The sequence below is a fragment of the Microtus pennsylvanicus genome, chromosome 19 (genome assembly GCF_037038515.1).
Source record: "Microtus pennsylvanicus isolate mMicPen1 chromosome 19, mMicPen1.hap1, whole genome shotgun sequence".
Classification (NCBI taxonomy): domain Eukaryota; kingdom Metazoa; phylum Chordata; class Mammalia; order Rodentia; family Cricetidae; genus Microtus; species Microtus pennsylvanicus.
This window is the reverse complement of record NC_134597.1, coordinates 28,885,507-28,906,658: the sequence shown is the minus strand read 5'-3', so window position 1 is coordinate 28,906,658 and position 21,152 is coordinate 28,885,507. Positions and strand designations below refer to the sequence as shown.

The following is a 21,152-nucleotide window of genomic DNA, read 5'->3' as shown; positions in this document are numbered from 1 at the left end:
TGGGTGGTTCTGAACCCCAGCTCTGAGTCCTGGGTAGCTGAACAAGACAAGTTAAATAAGTAAAATACAAGTTAATCTTTTGAATGGAAACCAAAATTCAGGCATTCTGATTTCAAGAGCCATGTGTTCAAGCTCAGGATTGTATTCTGCTCACTGGGGTTTCCATTCGCAAAATCTTCATACTAAAGAGAGCGTGGTTTACCCATGTGCTGTTGCCCAGACTCACCCTCTTTCCTTGAAGGTTTCACATCTCTTCACAAGAAGAGAAACTGGCCAACTAAATTGTGCAATTTTTTTTTTTACTTATTTGGCTATTTATTTTGTTTTTTCGAGATAAGGTTTTTCTGTGTATCTCTCTGGCCGTCCTAAAACTCACTCTGTAGACCAGGCTGGCCTCGAACTCACCTGCCTACTCCTGCCTCCCTGAGTGCTGGGATTAAAGGCCTGCCCCACCACTGCCTGGTTCTGTGAAATTTTTTTAAAAAATATTTTATTTAAAAGATTTTATGTGTATGTCTGTATGTGTCTGTGTGTGTGTGTGTGTATACATGTAAGTACAGAGACGTGCTTTGTAAGTTCCAAAGATGGTTTCGGATCCCCTAGAACTGAAATTCTAGGTGGTTGTGACCTGGGTGCTGGAAACTGAACTCAAGTCCTCTGCAAGAGCAGTCATACTCTTAATGGCCGAACTTCCTCTGCAGCCTCCAAACTGAGGATTTCACTGTGGTAGATCATTTCTAATGTTTCGTGGGTTTGGAAAGAATAGAGTTCTTCACCTGCTAATAAACTCCCGGAAGCTCTTCTTGCTTATAAGAACAGAATGGTGATCCCAGGTTTCAAATCTTCTTCCCCTGTCTGGCTGGAACCTGTGAAGATGGATGCTGACCCTGGGTAGGGGTGCCCTTAGGAATGCCCTCTCAGCCTCCTGCTCTCTGCGTCCCTATGGTAGCCCTGGGACAGTCGAGCGGTTCCTCTCCAGGCACTTGGACCACATGCTCTTCCTAACAGCACGATGGCTTTTGTTCCAGCAGAACCTAAACGGTGTGCCCATGGTCACCAAACCTGTGCAAACAACAAACCAGCAGCAACCAAAGAGACAGCATTCATCACAGGTAACTGAACCCTGTATGAAATAGCTTATTACCTCCAAAAGGTGCTGGTCCTGATGTTGTCATTAGTAAACTGTCCTTAGTGTCTGTCATGTGTGCCATGGAAAGAAAGTGCCTGAGCTCAATGGACAGAACCAAGAGCCAAAATGTGCCACTTTCTGGGTCACGGGTTTCCAACTGTCAGTGCTTAATGTTGGTAGAGATGAGGTTCAAATGATTCTTTGAGGGCACTATACATATTTATTTCTAAAATTACATTGAGTGTGTATGTGTGTGCACAGTGTGTGTGCACAGTGTGTGTGCGGTGCATACACGTACACACAGGAGTCTGAGGACAATTTGGAGGAGTCAGTTCTCTACATCTACGGTGTCGGTCCCAGGGATCTAACTCAGGTCATCGGGTTTGGAGACACCTTGACCCATGATGCCATCTCACCAGTTCCCACGGTAAATATTCTCTCTGCCTTAACCCTTGAAGCCATCTCACCGGTTCCCACGGTAAATATTCTCTCTTAGTGTCCTACAAGCACGGTTGCTCTTCTGCACAAATGAGCCTTCTCCTGTTGCTGTAACTCTAAAACAAAACACAGCAATGCAGCAATGCTGAGGCTGGTCTGAAGAGGCATCGGGCACCTATAGCCCTTGATTTCAGACATTTTTATCCATCACCGATCTCGTCGTTTTACATCTTCACTGCCACCATTAATAAATGCCACCATTTATGAAATGTTTATTCCGAGAACATGTACCAAGCCCAGTGCTAGGCATTTTCTCCACAGTCCTGGCTCAACAAAGTAGTGATTTTGAACTTTATTCTTGCAAATGAGGCACAGCAATGAAATCAGGAGTCAACAGTGGGGTGCTGGAAAGCACAGCATCTCGATTCCAAGGCACTGTGCACACATAGTTAAATCCTTGGTAGACTTCCGGCTATGAATTGGAAACCTGTTAAAAGCTACAGTTAGTTTATGTATTCAGCTTCAGTATAAATTCCATTAAAAGAAAAGATCATGGGAAATCCTTGAGCCAGAGAATCTAAGTGGTCCTTTGTGGCTCGGGCAAGCAGTGAATCTTTCAGTGGTTAGAAGTGCCCATGCCTTACTTTGGTCTTCAGAAGAAGATAGACAATAGTTAAGTGTAGTTGGGGATTTTTTTCTCTTTACTGTGTGGGAGGTCTGCCACCCAGTTCCCCAAATAATCACATGGAGACTTATTCTTTCTTATAAATGCCTAGCCCTGGCTTAACTTGTTTCTAGCCAGCTTTTCTTAAATTATCCCATCTACCTTTTGCCTCTGGGCTTTTACCTTTCTCTGTTCTATATACCTCTCTTTCCTTCATACTCCGTGGCTGGTTCTATGGCTGTGTGGCTGTGTTGCTGGGTGGCTGTGTGGCTGTGTAGCTGTGTGGCTGTGTGGCTGTGTGGCTGTGTAGCTGTGTGGCTGTGTGGCTGGGTGGCTGTGTGGCTGGCTGACTGGGTGGCTGGGTGGCTGGGTGGCTGGGTGGCTGTGTGGCTAGGTGGCTGGACCTTGATATTCTCTTCTCCTTTCCAGGCTCCTTGATCTCTTTCCAGATTTCTCCTCCTACTTATTCACTCTGCCTGCCAGCCCCGCCTATCCCTCTCCAGTCTAGTTATTGGCTGTTCAGCTCTTTATTAGACCAGTCAGGTGTTTTAGACAGTTTCTCAGAGTGTGACACATCTTTGCATCACTAAACAAATATTCCACAGCATAAATGAATATAACACATCTCAGATTAATATTTCACAAGAGCTAAGGGCCATGAGAAGCCCTTGAGAAGCCTAGCAAGATGGCCACTTCCACAAAACAGTTTTCCTATGACTTGGAGAGCTGATGTTTGTACCAGGCTTCTCCAAGTCTCGTGCAGCATGGTAGTGCCTGCCTATAGTCCCAGCACTTGGAAGGTGGAGGCAGCCAGATGAGGAATTTAAGACCAAGTTTAGCTACATGGTGATTTGGAGGCTACACTGGACTAATTGACCATGGGTCAAAAAACACTTTAAAAATGAAAAGAGTTAGTGGGAGAGTGAGAGGACCCAGCCTGGAAGGAATGGGGGCACCTGCTTCTTTAGTTCATACTGAGGCCATGAACTGGACCAAGCAAGACTGAGAAGACCATGCCAAGACCGAGGCTTATGTGCAAAGAGGGAAGGGAGAGGCCAAAGGCAAGAGAGAAGAAAGAGTGACGCAGGGAGGGAGAGCTCAAGTGTATTGTCTCACGAAAGCTAGGTTCTTCTGTAACTCAGCGCCTGTCCACTGAACCATTGCGCCTCCAGCCTCTCTGGCTTCGTGTCCTGGATAGCGCATGCTAACCGTTGAGATTCACTGATTTTTCCTTTGGTAGGAGAGGTCGGGAGTCCTGATCCCCAGCTCCAAGAACCAAGAACCGAACAGGAAGAAGTACAGATCCCACCACGACCAAATGATCTGCAAGTGCCTTTCTCTGAGCATATCCTATGCCGCCACCATTGGTGGCCTGACCACCATTATTGGCACATCCACCAGCCTCATCTTCCTAGAGTATTTCAACAAGTAAGTCCTTCATTCACTCAGCAAGTGCTAAGTAAGAACCCTCTATTGGTGGCTAGGCCAGAATGCGGCTAAGTGCCAGGAGCAGAGCCAGAGCCAGAGCGGAGCGGCTGGCATGCCAGTGGAGGAGGGCAAGACCAGTCCAGGATTCTGCCCAGGGAGCTCCTCCATCTGCAGGAAGGAAATGGGGCCACCTGGATGATGAGGCAAGGGAAACTAGATGGAAGCTTTCCAAAGAACGCACAGCGGTGTGAGGGCTCTGAGGCAGGAGGATAGAAAAAAGAGGAACAGATTGGCAAAGGGCTGGCAAGACCTACAAGCTTGGCCAGCACCAGAAAGGCCATGAGAAGCCTCCAAGGAGTTTGAAGTAAGGGTGAATGTCATAGTTTTAGTTCTGGAAACTCATTCTGGATGGAAACTGGAGAACAATGCAGAATAGGGGGTTTGGGGAGCTCCCTGTGGTCTCGGGAGGGACTGCCAGTGACAAGGAGGAGCTGGGTCTAGTCTGCACAGTTCTAGGTAATGCCTGGTCAAGCGTCACTTTTGTTTCCTCTGCCCTGGGCCTGCTGTGTGTCTCCTGAAGGAGCTCTTGGCTGTCACTCCCAGATACCATGAGGAAATATCATGTGTTCCTTACCCCTGCCCTGGTCTTCCCCCTCCAGCCAGTACCCCGCAGCAGAGGTGGTGAACTTCGGGACCTGGTTCCTCTTCAGCTTCCCCATCTCCCTCCTCATGCTGGTGGTCAGCTGGTTCTGGATGCACTGGCTCTTCCTGGGCTGCAAGTGAGTGTTCGGGCCCTGCTGGCCAAACACCAAGGTTCTTCCAGAGGCTCTGGTGCAAATGGGCAGGCTCAGCCCCAACGGCCTGTGCTCTGGGGATGCAGGGGACAAGACTGAGCTGAACATTGTCTCTTCTGGAGACTCGGAGATTTCATGAACTCTGCACTTCTCAGTGCACAGCGAGATGGTTTTAATTCTGACCACTTGGCTTACAGGCCTGTCTGGTTTATCAAAAGCCTGGAGAGTATCTGATGAAGTTTCATTGACCTTAAGTCATAGAGTAACCTCAACTGCTCTTAGGAAGAAGAGTCTAAGCTGCCCCAGCTTTCACTCTATAGACAGGAGTGATTTCTGTTTAGAAGTTTATTTGGAATGTGCTCGTCATATCTCTCAAAATGACAAGTTGAACATGACCCTTGTGATATTATTTCTAATATTAAACTGCTTAGTAAGTCTTCTCTTAATAACCATCCATCTGGGCTGGAAAGATGGCTCAGTGGTTAAGAGCATTGCCTGCTCTTCCAAAGGTCCTGAGTTCAATTCCCAGCAACCACCACATGGTGGCTCACAACCATCTGTAATGAGGTCTGGTGCCCTCTTCTGGCCTGCAGGCAGAACACTGTATACATAACAAGTCAGTAAATCTTAAAGAGAAAAAAGAATGTTTGTATACATAATAAATAAATAAATATTTAAAAAGAATAACCATCCGTCTACTCTAAAATTTAATCAACCTCAAATGCAATGGGGAAAACATTTATGATGTTTCCTTAGTAAATCGCCTACGGAACCCATCACTCTTTACCCAGCTTATTGTCAAACCAGCGATGGCTGTATACAACAGGCCAATATTGTAACATAAAACTAGTATACACACACACAATCAACACTCCAACTCTACTCACATACTTAGGTGTATGAAAACAACTAGACATAAATACCCAGCTACCTCTGTAAGACATAAGCCCACACCCCAACTATGTCCTCATGGATATAACCATGGCCAGGGGAAGGCCTAAGAGGGGCTGGGTAACTAGGCAGACAGAAGCTGTGCCAACAGGAGGGCGGGCAGCGTTGTGTGAAGAGGACAAGGTGACCACACAGAAGACAAGCGGTATATCTGACCTCAGAAACGTATTTTACCTTTGTGCTCACTCTCCCTTCCTAGCTTTAAAGAGACCTGTTCTCTGAGCAAGAAGAAAAAGACCAAACGGGAAGAGCTGTCAGAGAAGAGGATCCGGGAGGAATACGAAAAGCTGGGAGACATTAGGTAAGAACTACCGTTCCCCTTTCCCCTGTCCAGTGCCAACAGTGAGGGGAACCAGCAACCTTGGTCCTGACAGTCCCCCACACTGGCAGAATTTTCCAGAACTCCACATCTAAGCATTCAGATGGTGCTATTTAATGTCAGAGCCATGCTGGCCTGGTTTTTAGTGACTACCCTCTTCTGTCTTCTGTGTTCAGTCCAAGGTATGGGGTGAAGGATCTAATGGGACAGTTCAAGAAAATTCAACAGAAAGAAAACACAGCCACTGATGGAACCTTGTAAAGTCAGGGATTTTTACATGTCTCAATAGTGATCCAGCTGTGGGGACCTCGGTGCTATATTTAGAGCATAAAACATAGACTTGAAGATAGGCAATCAATACTAGGACATCACTACCAACTAGACTAACACTCTGTCAATATTCCTACAGTGTCCCATACAGCCTTCTGGCCAATGCTATATGTCCTCTCTCAGAGTGCTCCCTATACTGAACTTTGAGTGAAAAAAATCAGATAGAAATGATATTTTTAAAGCTTTAATTTATAAAAGGAATAAATGTTCATGGTATGCCATTTATAAAATATAGGAATGTATAAGGAAAAAGTAAAATGGACTTGTATCCTTGTTTTAATTGCTAGCATAATATATTCCTTTCGTGTGTATGTGTAAATTATATGATTAAGCTGGATTTACAATTTCAATTAACTCCAAAGGCTGAGGCAAGAAGGTAAGTTCAAGACCAGACTGGGCAACTTAGACTGTTTCGAATTAAAGCCAACGTGAGCTGCGAAAGTTAACTGAATGGTAAAGCACTTGCTAAGCATACATGAAGTCCTGGGTTCAAACTTCAGTACTATAGGCTATGCATATTATAATTATATGTATATATGTGTACCTAATATATATATATATAATAACATTCATACTGAAAGTAGTTGTATATGCTATTTTCACTTAACCTTCTGCTCGGATTATGGCCCATGTCATTCATTCTGCCATGGCAACAAGACTATTACTGGTTGGATCCCATTTTAATGGTAATACCAAAATGTACTCACTGTCACAGAACCTCATTGGATAAACAACACTGTTGATCCCTTCTCAATAGGTAATAATTCACTGTGCATTGCCAGTTATTGTCTCGGGTGAAGGGAATAACCAAAATTAAAGCTCCCAAGGTGTATGGTAAATTTCCCTAAAACACTGGTTGGTAGCTGTGTGTGCTCCCACCGGCTGAATCTGAGGATGCTCACTGTATGGCGCTCTCCTGAGAGTGAAGATTAAGCTGTCTTATTCACAACACCGCTGTGCCCTCTCCCTCCCACCTACCTTTCTCCAGGAAACATGGCTTCTGTCGCCTCTAGCATCCCTGTCGGTGTGTTTCCTAATTCACTGCCAGCCAGTCTAGTACTTAAGTAGCCTCTGTGTTTCATGTCGTCAGTGTTGGCGGTCTGGATAGGAGCTTCCAGAAGCCACGTGAGAAAGCTAAGTTCCCAGTTCTTGAAGCGGCTCTTCGTGCTTTCTTTGACAGCTACCCTGAAATGGTGACTGCTTTTTTCTTCATCCTGATGACAGTGCTGTGGTTTACCAGGGAGCCTGGCTTTGTCCCTGGCTGGGATTCTTTCTTTGAAAAGTAAGAAATGCTGTTTCCTCCGGAACCCCCCCATCCTCACTCATCCCTCAAGCTGTAACCACAGGTTACATAAACCCCAGGAAGCATTTTGCCCCTTGGGAAATCCATGCTTTCTAGGGAAGAGGCAGTATGGAGCCAGGAAGCTAGCACAGTGTTGGGAATCCCTGTCTAGGGTTGGAATCAGGGGCTGCCATTTACCATGTAACCTTAGTCAAGCTTACAGAACCATGCTTGGGGCCTCACCCATTTCCCAGACGCTGAGCGTGTTAAGGGGGAAACTTCTATAAAGGACTAGCTATGAGACTGTGGCCTCAGAGCCCTGTGGAGAAAGAAGCCACCAGGCGAGGTACACATAGGGTCCCAGGCCACGACTGCAGATTTACAAGCTCTTCCAGCACCAGCCTGGAGGTGTGGTCCCCCCGACCCCAGGAGAGAGGCCCATGCTTCGTTATTATCTAAAGAACTCTGACCACTCAGCTCAAGCACTACCCGGATGTCACGTCACACTAAGACACCTCCCTTAGGGAGGCTGTCTCCAGACCTTAACCCTCCCTGTAAATGCACCATAGCACAGCCCAGCAACCGGCAAACAGGTTGCTGCCACTGCTGGGTTGTGTCCTGTGAAGCGGTGCTCTGTCCCCACAACCTGTCCTGAGACTTGCGTGGCTCTCGAGGATTCCTGACTCTCCTCCTCCTGCCCCTTGTTCTCTTTGCTAGGAAAGGCTACCGCACTGATGCCACGGTCTCTGTGTTCCTCGGCTTCCTGCTCTTTCTCATTCCAGCGAAGAAGCCGTGCTTTGGGAAGAAGAGAGACGGTGAGAAAAGACTCAAGGGGCAGAGTCAGGGGTGACTTTAATAGGAGAATACCAAGTCAGAACGGCCAAGAGACCTTCCGAGGCCCTTCAGACTCCAACCCAGATAGCTAGCTCCCAACCCCTGAAATTTCTACATTATCTAGGCTCTTCTTCACAAGCCGTCATGCCTCCAGGGTTTTACCTGCCTCCGTTTCTTCCTATCTGTGATCCAGGGGCAAGTCAGGAGCCCACCCAGGGGATCGAGCCCATCATCACCTGGAAGGACTTCCAGAAAACGATGCCCTGGGAGATTGTCATCCTGGTGGGAGGAGGCTATGCCCTGGCATCTGGCAGCAAGGTAACAATTCAACTCTCTTCTTGGTCAAATATCGGTTCAGAAGCTTCCTGGGAGTCCATTACAACCCTGAAGGAGAGACTAGAAGTGACCAAGGGAGAGCATAGTGACCACCAAGTCACTAGGAAGGACGGCAACAGGGTAGAGCAGACTCTGGTTCCTCCCTGGCCATCTTAGCCACAAGTCAGCACAGACATTGATACCTCCTTTGCAACCCCCACACTGTTACAAGCAAAAGGAAGTGGGGATTTTATAGGCATCTCCTTTCTGGGGTCTCACTGACAGGAGGTTGGTCACAAATGTTCATAAAGACCCCAAATGACAACTCAGTAGGTTGTCCCTCTGACCATCTACATGCCTGGACTGAGCCTCCCAGGGAATCCTAGCAGGAGCGGATATACGTCAGCTTGGCTTCCTGGCTGAGAACGCCCAGCATGGGATCGTTTGAGTGAGACCCGGTGGGAATAATCGAAGCTCTTCTTCCATTAGCCCTCTGCGAAGGAAAGAATCCTGTGAATTAATCAGACTGAGCTTCAGACTGCTTCTCCCTCCACCTTGGCTGCATGCACTAACCTGCCCCAAACTTGGTATATTTTCCACCTTAGAATTTATTTTATGTATATGAGTGTTTTGCCTGCATGTATGTATATGCACCATATGTGTGCCTGGTGTCTGCAGAGTTCAGAAGACATTAGATCCCCAGGAACTGGAGTTAGGGTTGGTTGTGAGCCACCATGTGGGTGCTGGGAACTGAAACCAGTGGTCTTCTCTGCAGAGCCCTCTCCAGCCCCAAACTGGTACTATTCCTTTTGGGCCACAATACAATCTCACCACTGGCAGCCAGCCAGACTCCTATACAGGAAGGAACCTCAGGGGACACTGAGGCCAGTTTCCTACCCCGAGTATTCGCCCCAGGACAGCATCCTTGCATGCCTCCACTGACTGGGCACTCCCTATACAAAGAACAGTTACTCATTTTCCAGTCAAGTTGTTCTTTCTTCTTTGTGTGTCGTCAGTGTTGGTTCTGGCTGTAGTCTAGAATTCCAGGTAATAGTTATTAATGTAACCAATAGGTTCTATTAGACTTTTTTCCCCCAGCGAAAAGTCCCTAGCTCCTTTAACCGTTCTCAGAGGTTACATACAATTTCTGGTCTCACTCAGGACTCACTGAAGTTTTCTGCCGCTGTATTTAAATATGGTCCTCAGGTGGCCGATCTATCGGTTAATTATATTAGCTAGCCCTCCTCTTTCCCTGACGGCAGCATCCGCCTGCAGTTGCTATGCAGAAAAGCATAGGAGCTTTTCTGAGACTACCTGGACACATGTGTCCACATCTACAATGAAACTGCAATCACTTGCAGCTCTAATTCTTTGCATTAGGGGCCGCTATAAACCTCAGTCCTTTCCAGCCACCCCGTGTCTATGCTGTCAACATTTCTGACTCTGTGCTCAGAGTTTTATATTGTCTTTTATTGCATTTCAGTTATTCATTTGGCCTGGACCTTTCCTGACATGACCTATTCCTTTTTCCATCAAAACTGTGTATAAATTATAGACACCACGGTCCTGTCCCTGTAAACCCTTCTGACTCAGCTAGCTTTGATTCTAGAGCAATTCAGGTAAAATCTGTGCCATTCCTACTGAGTCTGAAACTATTTCAGAGTGTTGACACAAGTAAGGAAAATCCACTGTAAAGCATTTTCAACCAAGTCTTTAAAAAAGGAAGACGTGCCGGGCGGTGGTGGCGCACGCCTTTAATCCCAGCACTCGGGAGGCAGAGGCAGGCGGATCTCTGTGAGTTCGAGACCAGCCTGGTCTACAAGAGCTAGTTCCAGGACAGGCTCCAAAGCCACAGAGAAACCCTGTCTCGAAAAAACAAAAAAAAAAAAAAACAAAAAAAAAAGGAAGACGTCTTTCACTGTACTTCTTCTGACTTGGCACCATAATTTATCAATTTATTTCAAACTTTAGTATAAACAATTTGTTGGAAAACTAGTTATCCTTATGTTACTTTAGTTTATAAGTACTACCTGGATAATGTCATAAGTAAAACTCAATCGTTTCCTAACACAGTTTATAACTCATCTGGTGGCTCTTCCAGCCTTTGTACCATTCTCTTGGTGTAATAATGTGTTAGAAGAAGAAAGAACGACAGCTTCCAGAGGCTGCGAGGAGCTGCATGAATTATTACCCAACACCAACTACTGTGTGGGCCACTCTCAGAGCCCTCCACACGCCTCAGTTACAGCAGAGAGAACTGTGAAGGGCTCTGGTCATCACTAGTCTGTGAGCTTGCCGTAGTGTGGTGAGAGTTCCCTAGAGATCCATGAGCTCTCGATGACTTTAGCAAAGAGGAACGAAGGGGGCTTGCCGCCCAACCACATGGAAGTGGTCCTTAAGCTTGATGGGTTATGAACTAGTCCACCTTTCCTCCTGCCCACTCTCCATTTCTTTATCGCCTTTGCAGTCTCTGGGATGCTCTAGGAAGAGTCTGAGTGTGTTAGTCACAGAGAAGAAAGAAAAAATGCATATGGCGACCTGGGATGTTTTAGTACAGAAACTCGATGATGACGTTGGCCATTATTTAGGAGAGGAAGGATAGCCCTCACCATTGCGAGGGGGCTGCACGGAGTGAGGGTGTCAGAGGGTGGAAGAAGGATGAGTAACCCTGAAGTGCAAAGCTGGGGGTAAAGACCCCCAATTCTGCCTGGGGAGGACCTTGAGGCCAAGGTGGGCGGCTCTAACACCCCATGACCAGGAAACCCAAAGATAGAACGCTGTCCATTTTTAGGACATTTCTGAACTATAAAATCGATCTACTCATGAACTCAGTGTGGCTCTGGAGAGGCCAGAGAGGTCGGATGAGGCCTGGTAGCCCTCCCAGGCAGCATTCCAACCCCTCCGGAACTGGCTTTTGCTCCTTCCTTCTCACCGGCCCACCTCCTCCGCAGAGCTCCGGCCTCTCCACGTGGATTGGGCACCAGATGCTGTCTCTGAGCAGCCTCCCACCGTGGGCTATCACTCTCCTGGCATGTGTCCTGGTGTCCATCGTCACAGAGTTTGTCAGCAATCCAGCCACCATCACCATCTTCCTGCCCATCCTGTGCACCCTGGTGAGTAGCTGAGACTCCCTGATGGCCAGACGTGTGCCCCAGGGCCTCGGTGCCAAGCCTGGCCTGGGGAACTGTTCCTATAGCTATTCCTCTCTCACTGCCCGCCACTTTCACTGGTTGGTGTTCAATCCGTAGTTTAAGTAGCGAAGTTTTTAAAATGACAATTAGTAAAATAAAATTATACATTAATATATCAATAGTTTAGAAACACTTTTCAAAGAAAAGCAGAATTAATTTCTTTGAAGGCAGCCTGGGCTGCATACTGAAGTCATCTCGGGAAAACAATACACAAGACCATAGCTTGAACAGGCACCACCTCCATTATCAGCCTGACTCCATGACCTCAGACCAGGTTTTAATGGGTGGAGCAAGTGTCGAAGTCCCCAAGGAAATACACTTGATCGAATGCTGCCCCTGGAAGCGTAGGGCATGAAGGCCCTACCAACCTACAAAGATCCTTCCTGCTTCATGGAACGCCAGCTCTCACGGCTGCTCTCTGCCCTCTGCTCAGATGTCTCTATCTGCCTCTGCCTGCCAGTACTGGGAGGGGTGCTGAAATTAAATCCATGTGCCACGGTGCCCTTCAAGACCATTTTCTTAAAACATGCCAATACTGAAAGCAAGGCCATGGATTCAAATCCCAAAGAGAGCAACTAAACTATGTTCCAGGGTGGGAGAGCCCCTCAGACCTACACCCCAATGGTGAGGGACTCTTGCTTCCATTAAAGCCACTTTGATTGAGATTTATTTGTGAGATTTTCTTAAAGAAGCGATTTCTTAGCTAAAGAATGAACTTCAAGAACCAGTTCATTAAGATGTCTCCTCCCAATTAAAAAATAAATTGCAAAAAAGGGGGTGGGGGGGGCTGAAGAGATGGCTCAGTGGTTAAGGACTCTGACTGCTCTTCTAGAGGACCAGGGTTCAATTCCTGGCATTCACATGGTAGCTAACAACTGTCTGTAACTCCAAGATCTGACACCCTCACCCAGACATACATGCAGACAAAACACCAATGCATGTAAAATAAACATAAAGTATAAGATGTCCTTCCCCACCCCCACCCAAAGCTCAAACATCCATCCTTGGAATTGCCTCAGAGTTTCTGCCCTTGTGGGCAAAGGCATGCCCCAGAGGGAAGGGAACTAACAAGAACATGCCCCAGAACATGGTGTCCAACACCTTGCCACCTTGAGAGCACAGGCCATGCCAACCTCTCCTCAGAGTTAACGTCACTGTGAACTTTTCTCTTCTAGTCGGAAACGCTGCACATCAATCCACTGTACACCCTGGTCCCCGTCACCATGTCCATCTCCTTTGCTGTGATGCTACCTGTGGGCAACCCCCCCAATGCCATCGTCTTCAGCTATGGGCACTGCCAGATCAAAGACATGGTGAGCTGTGGGTGCCCTCTGCCAGGCCCCATTCCACGAGGGCAGGGATGGTTCGCTGTGTGGACTTCTCCTGGAATCTCTGATTTCATAGCAGGCTCCCAGCACTCCCTGGTGTGCGGAAAGACCGATTCCTATCAAAGGGCTCTAGGTTGGCCTGTAAGTTCCAGAATAGTGATGGGCTTTCCCTAACTCTCATCTGGAAAAAAGCAGGCCCGGGGATAGAGAAAGCTACCAGGGCACAGGCTTTGGCCTCGTCCCAGAAGGCATGAGCTTGCGCAAACCTTCCCTGGACACGTGCTGATTTATTCGGAGACCATGGAGTATGATAAACTGCATGGTCTCTGGTGAAAGGTGTCTTGTGAGAACAGAATCCTTCTGTTCAGTTCTCGCCCAGGCGAGGGAGCCCTGAAGGCAGCAATACAAATTAAAATGCCTCCTCCCCAGACTCTGGTTTCCAGCTGGGTCCCAGGAGGTGGCTGTGCAGAGACAGTCTGTGGCTGCCTTTAGTGCTGGGCAGACCCACATTCCTCTCTCAGCCTATAATTATGGCTGATCTCAGTCCCCAAAGCTGACCACAGTGCGAGGAGATATTAAACCAACTAACACAAAGCCCTGAGGCCCAACAGTCTGAAGCAGGATCACCCTTGATGAGGTGAAACTTTTCCTCAGTGACCACACAAGTTTTGAAGATCTTTTTCACCATTAAAATGGCTCTTCAAGGGGATGACTTTGGGAGATCATGGCCACTCCCCTCCCCTCTCACTGCATCACTATAGGCTGCTCATGCTGAGTTCTGCCTCAACTCCCTTGCCTCCGCTTCCCCTGTGTGGCAGACCCCTCTTACCCCTGGCCTTTACGTTATCAGAGGCAGTACTTAATGCAGGGACTAGAAGACAGGAAGTGAGTCAGTGTCAGGTTCCGTTCCTAGATTGATGCTAACTTAAATCTCCAGTTTCTTCACCTGTTCAACAAGATGGTTCCAAGTAGGTACTTCCTGTGGTCCCTTTCCATTCCACGGAACCTGAATTTAGTACGCAAGACCCTTCCACCATCTGCTGGAAAGCTTGGGCCATGCCTCACACAACAGGGCGCAGGATGACTGAGAAGTTCAGGTCCTAGGCGGAAGGCTAGTGGTGGGTTTTGAACAATTTTCCAGCATCCATTTTCCCCGGCTTCCTACTAGCTAGAGAACCTGCTTGGGTCCCAGTTCAACCAGTCACTGATCTTCACATCATCGGCCTGTGGGTTGATGGCGGAGAAATAAGACTTGTCAGAAGTACACTTGCCTTTGAAGGAAGAAGCAAAGGTCCCCTGGGGCTAGCAGTTTTATGTTACTCTAGATTTGGGGGGGTGGGGACACGCCAGAGGAAGCTACTTCCCTAAGTAACCCAAGGTACTCTACATCCCTCAGCTGTTGGGGGGCGAGATATGGTAACAGTGGCAAACACAGCCACTTAATTCTTAATGTCCGTGAGCACTTAGGAGATTCTGCATTCCTGCTCAGGAGATCTGCTTATGCTAAATATATTTCCCCATCACTCTGTTACACAAATAACAACACTCCTCAGATCTGGTTTCTCGGGTAGCTTCCCAGACTTCCCAGGCTTCTACTTAATGATGGGAGAGTGCTATAGGCAAGGAGGTGATTCTTATCCCTCTCCCCGCCCCCCACCAACCCCTCCCCCACCGCGTTTCCGGTCCTGCCACAGAAGGGTACAGAACAGTCTAAGCAGCTACTGGGAGAAACCACACAGCACGGGGGCAAAGGCTAAGGCTGGGCCTGGGAAGGGCTCACTATGGGGCAATCTGGCTACTGTTGGCTCAGCGTTTTTCTGGCTTTTGTCCCGCAGGTGAAAGCTGGCCTGGGAGTCAATGTCATTGGCCTGGTGATAGTGATGGTGGCCATCAATACTTGGGGAGTTAGCCTCTTCCACTTGGACACTTTCCCGGCCTGGGCTAAGGTCAGCAACATCACCGATCAGACCTAACGCAGTTGGTGGACAGTTAACCAGCACATCCAGAGCTGAGCCACAGGCAACCGAAGCCAGCAGGCACGCACAGCCCAGACCCGTGTGGAGGACATCCCTGTCACCAGATTCCTCCATCTGCCACCAGATGTGTGGGCGTGTCTCCTTCCCAGACTGCCTGCTTCCCCTAGAACCAACTCTCAAGAAAGCCTACAGCTGCTCGCTCTCTCTCTCTCTCTCTCTCTCTCTCTCTCTCTCTCTCTGTCCAACCCTAACTCTTCCTGAGACCAAAAAACACTGCAAGCCTTAGTTCCCGGAGGGGAGCCTCACAAACTGACTGGCCACACCAGGTTTTATGCTCCCCGCCCCTTCCTAGGGATCGGAGATAGCAGAGCACTCTGCCTACACAGACCACGAGACCTGTGACCTCTCTTCTGGGGGAAAGCCTTTCCTAGTGTTCTCAAGCATTTTTACCTGTCTAGAAAAAGGCAACCCCGGAGAGGTCCTCTTAGCGGCGACCTGTACTTCCATCAGCTTTGTTTGCCTACGTCTTTCTCTTTAGTGGTTCCCTTTCCCTTGGCACCAGATTTCTGTAAAGAAATGATATGCCCCTTTAGGAAGAGGTTGGCCTTATCCCATCAAAGGTAAGAGGGGGGCAAAACAAAACAAAACATTGTGGAATCAGCCTCTCAATGCACTGTCATTAACCAGAAATGTTATTGCCTTGTGAGTGTGGTGAGGGAGGGAAGAGGTTCGCATCTGTCTCATGAGGGAGACCAAACCTCCTGTTAAGACCACAGTATTATTGATGTTATACTTGCTTCTCCATTTAATGACTAGTTTGTTTCTGAGAACACCAAGTTCCAAGTAGTGCCCAAAGGCCCTGCCAGGCCTTCCTATGCATCCCTGAGACCTTTGAGGGAAAAAAGGTGGTTTGGGTTCTTTATAATATATTAAACTCTAACTGTTCAATAAATGTTTCTGATGGGGAAAAAAAAAAGCCACTGCAAAGCAAGGTCTACTCCTTCTGCTGGGGAACCGCGTCAGCTGCCCTTGCTGGACAGCTCGATGGAGACCTCCATCCCTTCTGTTTGTGCTTCTGGTTCACTCCCGGTTGCTTGTTAAACCTGTCTTAGAAGAGCCCCCTCCGGGACTGCACTGCTATAGCTGATTTCAGTTTACCACTGACAGCGGTTTTCTCGGGACACTTTATCTGTTAAAGCACACATGTAGCTTACCACGTGTCTGAGTTGTGAAGTCCCTTGTGTGCCAGCCAATGCTTCCAGGCGCCACAGAATGTGACCGACCAGGTTTAACCAGGAATACGACCAGTTCTACCGTACTAATTAGCACAGCCGGTATTTGGCCAATCACAACAGTGAAGATTTCACAAGCCTATCCACAATGCCAATAGTATAGCTGGCTTGAGAGTGGTGGCATCCCAAAGCAATTTGCTTCAAAGTGTTTTTGAGTCAGGGTGTTTCTCCTATTGCTGGGACGGCTCATCACAGTTCTGAACCATTTCAGAACTCCTAGACCCTGGGTTAGACAAGAAAAGTACTGGTGACGTGATTCAGGGAGTAGAGGAGGTAAAAAGACAGAGAGAAGCTGGCTCAAGCAAGTGTACTTGGAATTGCTGGCCACCTTCCATGATCTGAGTCTTCCTCGGGGAAAGCAATGGGTGCTCCCACAGCAGCTGCTGCCAGGGTCTCCCTTAGCAGATGCCTTCAACCATCACAGTCCGACATAACAGTGCTCAGAACAGCACCTTCTTCTCTAACCCAGATTCGGGCCAAACATGACTGCCCACCTCGACAATGGAGGGGCAGATGTGGTTAACTTCCAGGCGTCAAAAGCACTTCACTTCCAGTCCATCTCTTTGTAATATCACATAGTAGCTGTGAAAATACAATCATCTTCCAGCTGGTGAAACAGAGACAAGGATATTAAGTATGGCTGAATCTTATTCTTGTTAAGTTGCATATCAAGTTGCTCAAAACTGCCTTTGAAATCCCTTTAGGTCACCCATGTCATGGTTATCTTCGGTTACCAACTTAACACATCTGAAGTGAAGCATTGTCCGCATCGATTGGCTAGTGGGCATGTCTATGCAGTGTTTCCTTAGTCACTAATTGGCATAGGGGGGCCTAGCCCTCTGTGGGCTGTGCCTTCCCTGGGCAGATGAACCAGGGCTGTGGAAGGCGGCTGAGCAAGCCATGGGAAGCGAGCCAGTGAGCAGCACTCCTCCTTGGCCTCTGCTTCAGTTTCTGCCTCTAGGTTCCTACCTTGAGCTCCGGGGTCCCCTTGATGACGGACTGTAACCTGCGAGCAAAATAAACTCCTGGCTCCACCAGCTGCTTTTGCTCAGTGTTTCCTCACAGCCACGGAAGGGACACTAGGACCCAGCAGCAGTGAGCAGGAGGGTGATCTCCCACACTCGGCATTTACGTGTCACCAAGACTTAACTCCATCGCCGTGGTTTTCAAAAACCTCCACTCAGCCTTCCACGGAGGATTATGGGTCAGCTATATACAGATGCATCCATGGGACGAGGGACTGGAGCATCTCAGATTTTGCTATCTACAGGGGGCCTGGAGCTGATCCCCTGTGAACACCATAGACGGCACAGTTAATTTCGCATGCAGAGATGCTACTGTTGGTATCTTAAATGCTAGAATCGCTGTCAGTACCGCAGTTGCTTGACCCCAGTGACACGAAGGGGCCGAAGCTCAGTGAGCACTGAGTGAACGCTGTATCTTACACTGTACTTTCTGTCCCTGCCCTGTGCGTCTGTACAGCTCACCAGAACTTTCCCACTGCCCAGCCACTGTGGCAGTGACTCAGCTAGTGCTCCACCCTGGGCTCTTTTCCAGAAGATCCCTCCCAGGTCTTTTTTTTGCTCCCACTGTGCCTTATAAAACTGTCATCCATTAAGCACATCCCCTTACTTGGCTGAGTATGTTGCGACCAGACTCAGGAGAAGTATATACTGAACCCCTAGAATTCTAAGTACCACAAACTCCCATAAAGAACAAGCAAGATCTTAAAATATTTTCCCTTCACTGCCCTGTTCCTTTCCAGAAGGCAAGGCCCTAAGAGCAGGGGAAAAAAGAACTCATTGATAGGCGTCAGGAGCAAACCCAAGGCTGGGAGCTTAAGAAAGGCTTCATTTGCTACAGTACAGTGTAGTGTTCTTTCACAGGGAGGACCTTTAAAGGAAGTTTTAAAATGTAAGAGACCTCAAGGAAACAAACACCAGCACAGTATCCAGGGCGTGATTTCCCCGGTGGAAATGAAAGCATTACACACGCGGACGTGTGCACCATGACCAGCAGGACAGACGACGAGGAAAAGCACACATCTCACTTTTCTCTGCAGCTGTGGGAATGAAAATCGAGTTAGAGAAAAAGAAATGAGATTTCTCCTCCTTTCCATCAGAAGTCGGTATCTGCTTAACTCCATAAAGCACCAATGCGGAAGTCTAAAGATACCACTCCGATGACTCGGAAAACGGCACCCTTTGCGAATATTAAACGTTGGGTGGCTTTTTTCTCTAGGTTTACAGTCTGAGGATGAGTCTTTCAAGTTTAGTGTACCGATTACATTTCTAACAATCATGCCAGGTGGTGGTGGCACACACCTTCAATCCCAGCACTCTGGAGGCAGAAGCAGAGGCAGGCAGATCTCCAAGGCCAGCCTGGTCCAGGACAGCCAGGGCTACAGAGAGAAACCCTGTCTCGAGAAAATAAATCAATACATACATACACAATATATACATACATAAAATAATCGCAACAATCCCGAAGTCTTCCATCTCGTGTCGGAGGAAGCTGAGGCAGTATTTTCAGTGGCTCTCTTGCACTCACCCAAGGCAAAGTTTTCTTAAAATATATCCCCAGAATTTTCAAGTGTTTTTTTAGATGGAGACGGGGGGGGGGGGCGCATCTCCTGGGGATGGGTCTTCACAATCACAACCCCACTCACATGACCAATCTCTAATCCCTGCCCCTTACAACTCAGAAGAGTTCCAGACTCTCAGCATTTATGACATTGGCAAATGTCATACCCAAGAGCTGAGCTGCCTTTCACTGCTACAGAAGGGAAAGCCAGGGCTGGGGCTGTGACTCTGCAGCAGAGCACTGCCCAGCATGCGCATGATCACAACAACACACCGGGAGACTGCACCTGAAGAGTAAACTTGCAACTAGCCGGTATTTACTGCGTGCCGATTTCTATGGTGGAGCAGAAATTAAGGCAGGTCCCCGTATAGAAACAACCCTATCCGTACAGCTAAGTGTCACTCCTGAGGGAAGCTCTTGAACCCCAAGAGTTTGACTATGTAATATAATGTAAGAAGACCTTGGGGACTGAAGAGATGGCCCAGTGGTTAAGAGCATTTGCTGCTTGTCCAGAGGTCCAGGGTTTGGCTCCCAGGAGCTGGAGAGATGGCTCAGCAGTTAAGAGCACTGTCTGCTCTTCCAGAGGTCCTGAGTTCAGTTCCCAACAACTACATGGTGGCTCACAACCATCTATAGTGGAATCTGATGCCCTCTTCTGGCATAAAGTCATACATGCGGCCAGAGTATTCATACATATAAAATAAATAAATCTTTAAAAGAATAATATGGGAGCTGGAGAGATGGTTTAGAGGTTAAGAATACCAGCTACTCTTCCAGAGGACATGGGTTCAATTCCCAGTACCCACATGGCTCACAACTGTCTGTAACTTCACTTGGGGGATCTGGCTCCCTCACACGGACATACCTGTAGGCAAAATACCAATGCACATAAAATAATAAATGAATTATAAAAAAATATTTTTTAAAAAAATAATATGGATAAGTCTTTCTTTATATAAAGATCTTCGTTCCTAATATCTCAAGGCATCTCCAAAGCAGCTACCAAATAACAACGCTGTCATGACGATTCTTCTTTGCCACAGCTTGCTAGGTGAGCCTCTGCCCAGCATTCTGAATATCTTCAAAGCTGACAAACCTCTGCTAAGGACCTAGTTAGTCATTTACCGTTAAATTGTGTGAGCTGGGCGGTACAAGGGCAGGAGATACCAGACACTGTATATTTTCATTACTACCCAAGACACTAGTCACAGAATACCACCACACTCTACGTGACTCATAAACCTGTTCAAAAGTGAGTGCAGAAACACAAAAGCAGCGTGTTCCAACTAATATCTGCTATTACTGGATAGTCTGCAAAGCACAGCGTTAACAGAGCACATACATCATCTCAACTGTTTCCCATGAAACCCTCATGAGGAAGGTGTTACAAAGTTTCAGAAGAAAACACCACTTGCCCACTCCCCACTGCTAGGGAGAAGTCAGCGACTTGCTCTTCCTCTGTCTCCCATCAAAGGATGGCTTTTACAGGGATAAAATGCATCTCCAAGTAGGAGCGCCGTGTTCTGACTCCCATATGGAGTCAGTGTCACCCCTTATGCAAACAGGTATCCTTAAGTAATCCTTGTACCTGCTGTCCACTAAAATATCTTCAGAAAAGCACTGTCAGAGAGCCTGCCCAACGAGCCCTCTGAAGCAAGACACTGTCTTTATGCAAACTTGACTTCTAGGGCTTTATCTTATAGCTATACTTGGGTGGATATGGCCAGCAGGTTCATTGCTATCACCATGACAGCAAAAGAACAATCTAAACATTCATCTGTAGCACATTCAATTGTGAAATATCCATTCAATCGAATCTTACATAGCGAACAGAGGAGTTAGGTTCCCTGTTCTCTTAATTTATTTATTCATTTATTTATTATTATGCATACAATATTCTGTGTGTATGTCTGCAGGCCAGAAGAGGGCACCAGACCTCATTACAGATGGTTGTGAGCCACCATGTGGTTGACAGGAATTGAACTCAGGACCTTTGGAAGAGTAGGCAATGCTCTTAACCACTGAGCCATCTCTCCAGCCCCAGGTTCCCTGTTCTTAACGTACTGACATGGAATGCATTCCACTAAGCATAAAAAAGCAAGTCAGGCAGTGGTGCACACTTTTAATCCCAGCAATCGGGAGGCAGAGGCTGGAGGATCAGAAGTTCAAAGTCATCCCTGACATATAAAGCACGGGCTTGACACTGTGTGTCAAACAAACAAACAAAAAAAAAAAAAAAGGAAGAGCCAAAAGGCAAAGAGTAGCATGTACAAGAAAAGAAAAAACAAAGCCACAATG

General features: G+C 47.5%; 1 protein-coding gene across 2 annotated transcripts in view; it reads left to right on the top strand.

The window, feature by feature from the left end:
- Slc13a4 (solute carrier family 13 member 4) overlaps positions 1 to 17,307 on the top strand; it is a 40,808-nt gene extending 23,501 nt beyond the window's left edge. Inside the window, exons 7-16 of one of the 2 annotated variants that reach the window (XM_075953700.1) lie at positions 1,032 to 1,112; positions 3,472 to 3,659; positions 4,319 to 4,438; positions 5,604 to 5,705; positions 7,234 to 7,335; positions 8,053 to 8,150; positions 8,363 to 8,487; positions 11,436 to 11,597; positions 12,851 to 12,988; positions 14,839 to 17,307. In XM_075953700.1, coding sequence (XP_075809815.1) covers positions 1,032 to 1,112; positions 3,472 to 3,659; positions 4,319 to 4,438; positions 5,604 to 5,705; positions 7,234 to 7,335; positions 8,053 to 8,150; positions 8,363 to 8,487; positions 11,436 to 11,597; positions 12,851 to 12,988; positions 14,839 to 14,976 — 1,254 coding nt within the window. In that variant the 3' untranslated portion in view covers positions 14,977 to 17,307. Of the gene's footprint in view, positions 1 to 1,028; positions 1,113 to 3,471; positions 3,660 to 4,318; positions 4,439 to 5,603; positions 5,706 to 7,233; positions 7,336 to 8,052; positions 8,151 to 8,362; positions 8,488 to 11,435; positions 11,598 to 12,850; positions 12,989 to 14,838 lie in introns of both variants that reach the window. The other variant, XM_075953699.1, reaches the window with a different exon arrangement.
- Positions 17,308 to 21,152: the final 3,845 nt, after the last annotated feature.